The sequence below is a fragment of the Nansenia antarctica genome (genome assembly GCF_963989245.1).
Source record: "Nansenia antarctica genome assembly, chromosome: 1".
NCBI classification, from domain to species: Eukaryota; Metazoa; Chordata; class Actinopteri; order Argentiniformes; family Microstomatidae; genus Nansenia; species Nansenia antarctica.
In genome coordinates this window covers 62,560,865-62,564,772 of record NC_137674.1, presented here as the reverse complement: position 1 = coordinate 62,564,772, position 3,908 = coordinate 62,560,865, and the positions used below count along the sequence as shown (strand labels likewise).

The window sequence follows — 3,908 nt, the reverse complement described above, 5'->3', positions numbered from 1 at the left end:
ATTAAAAAAGTATCTTAACTTCCCCCTCCAGCATCCCAAGGCTGAGTCAATAATACTGTCTGTGTTCTGTGTTCTGTTTTCAGACATGTTATCTCCATAGGCTGAAGGACATCAGGGGAACTTTGGAAACATCAACCTTCTTCAAGACTCACGAGGTAAAGAAAGCTCTGATTGTCCTTCCTGGTGACGCACTGCCTGGTATTTTGTTTTCCACTTGGTAACATTTAACCAAAATGTAAGCAGTGGAGATCCGCCCATGGAGCAAACTTGATCGGATTCAGGAGACAAAACAATCTCCGCAGTGGAAATCCAGAGACAATGGCTATGGAACAGCTTCCACACAAACACTGACCACTCACAGGATGTTGTCATTCCAAACAGGAAGTGTAGTCATGCTCCTGAAGGTGTAATGGCCTATTAAAAGAAAAGTTAAGATAGGGGATTAAGTAGAAGAGAATGAACTGTTGTCCTGCAGTTTAGGTGGGGTCAGATAGGGGCTTTACATACACACACGCACACGCACACGCACACACACATCACACACACATACAGACACACACACACACACACACACACACACACACACACACACTAGAATCTAGATAATCTAGATAATCACCCAACTGTGCATCTAGATTCTAGATGATCCTGAAAAAAACCAACTCATGTTGTACGCATTGCCTTGGAGACTAGCATAGATTACTTGTTCTTATGATGACTGATGGATAGATGGTTCACTTACTGAGACAAATGTATTTGTTGTTAGTCGCTTTGGATAAAGGCATCTGCTAAATGCCAAAAATGTAAAAATGTAAATGTAAACATACTATAGGGCTGACCTGAATTGTACTGTGATGGCTCGGATACATTGTCTTTTCACATTGGCTTTTCAATTCTCTTTTAGCAACTATGGTGGTGGATATTTACCCAGGCCAGCCCAGTGCTGTTGCCTAGTTGTTTGATACCATTTGTCATTCCGTTCCATGCATTACATTGAGCTCGTCCTCCAATTTCTACCTCCACCAGCCTCCACTGCAGTGAGACATATCAGTAGCGCCTACCTGCAGGTGTCTCTTCCACTGTCTTCACCAGCATCCAACCACAGAATACAAATATTTATGATCAAACAAACACTCCCTGTTCTGACAGTAGGATTATGTTTCCCAGCAAATATTTAGCTTATACCGCATAATTCTGATGAACATTTACTGTACTAGCAGAGCATTCTTTGGAATATTTATTTAATGGGAAGTTATTTGTTCAATGCAGAAATGATTACGATCACTAACACGATTAGTGTATAATAGGAGATCAACCAGAGTAGGGTTTCACAGAAAATTGCTTTAGTGTTTATTTACTCAAATACAGAATAATAATTGTGACAGCAGCTGGTGAAACTGTCGGCACAAGTCGGCAGCCCATCAAATGTTTGGACTTTTATTCCGAAAAAATGTAAATAAATGTCAACGTTGTTGAAAATCAATGACACACCCGCTAGTCAACTAACCCAGCTTGTTTTGTGAGCCTGCTAACAATGTAAATACAATATTTTGGCTTGACTAGCGAGTGTGTCATTGATTTTCAACAACAATAAAAATCAACATTTTCTAAATAAAAGTCTGAACAATTTCATTGCTTGCCGACTTGTTCCCGGTTTCACCAGCTGCTGTCACAATTATTAACAACACAACAGAGCATTAGGAACAGTGTTTATTCAATGGGCAGTCATTTGCCCAATGTAGATACAATGATTACCATGAATATGAGGATTATTAGCTCTACAGACGACATGTTTCTTGAAGTTATTATTAATGTCATGACAAAGGGGTGTTTGTTTAATGGGCAGATATTTATTAAATGTTGATAACATTCAGAACATAAAACACCATGTGTACATATTGAGATAGACGACACAAAACAGAAGCTGGCCTTTCTTATTATTACTCACTCCTTATCCTCCTAGGGTGGCTCTCACACACTTTCATCTACTCCATTTAAACCTCCTGTTGTTGAATAGTCAAAAACTCACACACACACACACACACACAGCCACATCACTTCAACGGCAGTGTATTACATGACAGTGTTTGTTTTGAAGTATTGTACTATGTATTATTAAGACTAAAAATGTACTAAAAAGCTCCTGTGTCTTCCTCTGTGCCGTCCCCCCAGGTGATTGGCAGCTCTCTGCTCTTCGTCCACGACAAGCGGGAGCAGGCCAAGGTGTGGATGATAGACTTTGGGAAGACCACGCCCCTGGCAGAGGGAGAGGAGCTCTGCCACCGAGCCACCTGGGAAGAGGGCAACCGTGAGGATGGATACCTCTGGGGCCTGGACCACCTCATAGACATACTCACTACCATGGTGACCCAGGACCCCCCAGGGGCTAACTCTGACCCACTCTGAAAGCCCCATCCCACAGCAGACCTCTTTCGCCGGACCACTTCATAGACACACTCACACACATGGTGACCCCCTTTCAACAAGACCAAGTCCCCCAAGCCCCCCCCCCCCCCCCCCCTGTCCTCCTGTCCACCCCCCCCCCCCCCCCCCCCCCTCCCCAGTCACACCCTGACCCCCAACCAGGTCCCAACCCACTGTAAAGTGAACCCCCCCCCCCTTTTTGCAGGACCACACCTCGCACTACAACTATGCCTCAGGTGCAGGCCCTTTGCAGGCTACCCCCCCTCCATCCCAGTCCTCCCTCCCTCCATCCTACCCTCCCTCCATCCCTCTGCTCCTCCACTCCCCTGGCCTGAAAACAAACTGTAGCCACACGAGTGAAATGTAATCACTGATGTTGTTGTTGTTGTTGTTGTTATTGTTGTTGTGTAAACTTGTAGATTGTGTACATACCTCCAGCTGTACAGTCTTGTTCCTGTATGATAAGGCCATGGGTTAGATTCTTCTCTGCAGCTAGTTTTATCTATAAAACATTCTTGAGATTTGAGTTGAATATTATGTTTTTATGGGAGTTCTTTGCAGAATGGTTTTAGTGTTAGCTAACGTTGTGTAGATGTCTTACATGGAAAAATTTAACAATATTACATTTCATATGAGTTACCACAATGTCTATGGTGTGTGTGTTAAAAGCTGAATTCAATAGTCTGGATTTGAACTTCCTGTGTTTAGAAAGTAACATAGAATTGAAATGCCATAGTAGGTCAATATAACCATTGTTTGCTTATACAGTTCATTCTTAATTCATAGTTCATTCCATATTTATTTTGTTACCCCTTTACTGAATTTGCTGTTATGTTTAAATTCCTCTTGTAATAGTATACTTGAGAGAGTGTGATGTGCCTATATTAATTCCTGTGCCTTCATGGTGGAAATAGAGAATGTGAGACCGCAGTTTGCGCATAGACAAGGGAAACACTCAGATATGCACTCAGGACTTCATTCATTCAGAACTTTTACATTGATAACATTTTCATTCGACCGACCCAAGCCGACTATTCTCAGCTCAGATGTACTGTCCTGTATGTAGGTGAAGCGGAGGGAGTGGGTGACTAGTCTTTTCACAGGACTTTGTAACTCAACAGAGAAGTGGTGTGGTTTCATTCTGGAAATGCCAAGTGCCTACGCCGGTTCAACCATGGACTAATGCAGCTTTCATTCTTTTATAACAGTAGTGTCTTCCAGGGGAGGCTGGTGGAGGTAGAAATCGGAGGACGGGCTAATTGTGATGCATAGAATGGAATGAGGAATGATATCCATTAAGGTAGCAGGAATTCCGTTCCATGCATTATTACAATAAGCCCATCCTTTGATCTCTACCTCCACCAACCTCCCCTAGTGTCATCATATCCTCCCTTGGTAAACAACGACTTCGCCTCAGATGTAAAATACTAGTTGGTTGGGTTAGCTCAGTTCCTGGTAAACCTTAATTTCACTGTCCCTACCAA

General features: G+C 42.8%; 1 protein-coding gene across 1 annotated transcript in view; it reads left to right on the top strand.

Annotated features, from left to right (window-relative positions):
- The window catches only part of itpkb (inositol-trisphosphate 3-kinase B), a gene marked incomplete at both ends in the record, with an annotated part of 32,891 nt that extends 30,485 nt beyond the window's left edge, over positions 1-2,406 (top strand). Inside the window, 2 exons of the mRNA XM_080524713.1 lie at positions 84-155; positions 2,173-2,406. Of these exons, the coding sequence (XP_080380839.1) occupies positions 84-155; positions 2,173-2,406 (306 nt within the window). The remainder of the gene's footprint in view (positions 1-83; positions 156-2,172) is intronic.
- Between the last annotated feature and the right edge of the window lie 1,502 nt (positions 2,407-3,908).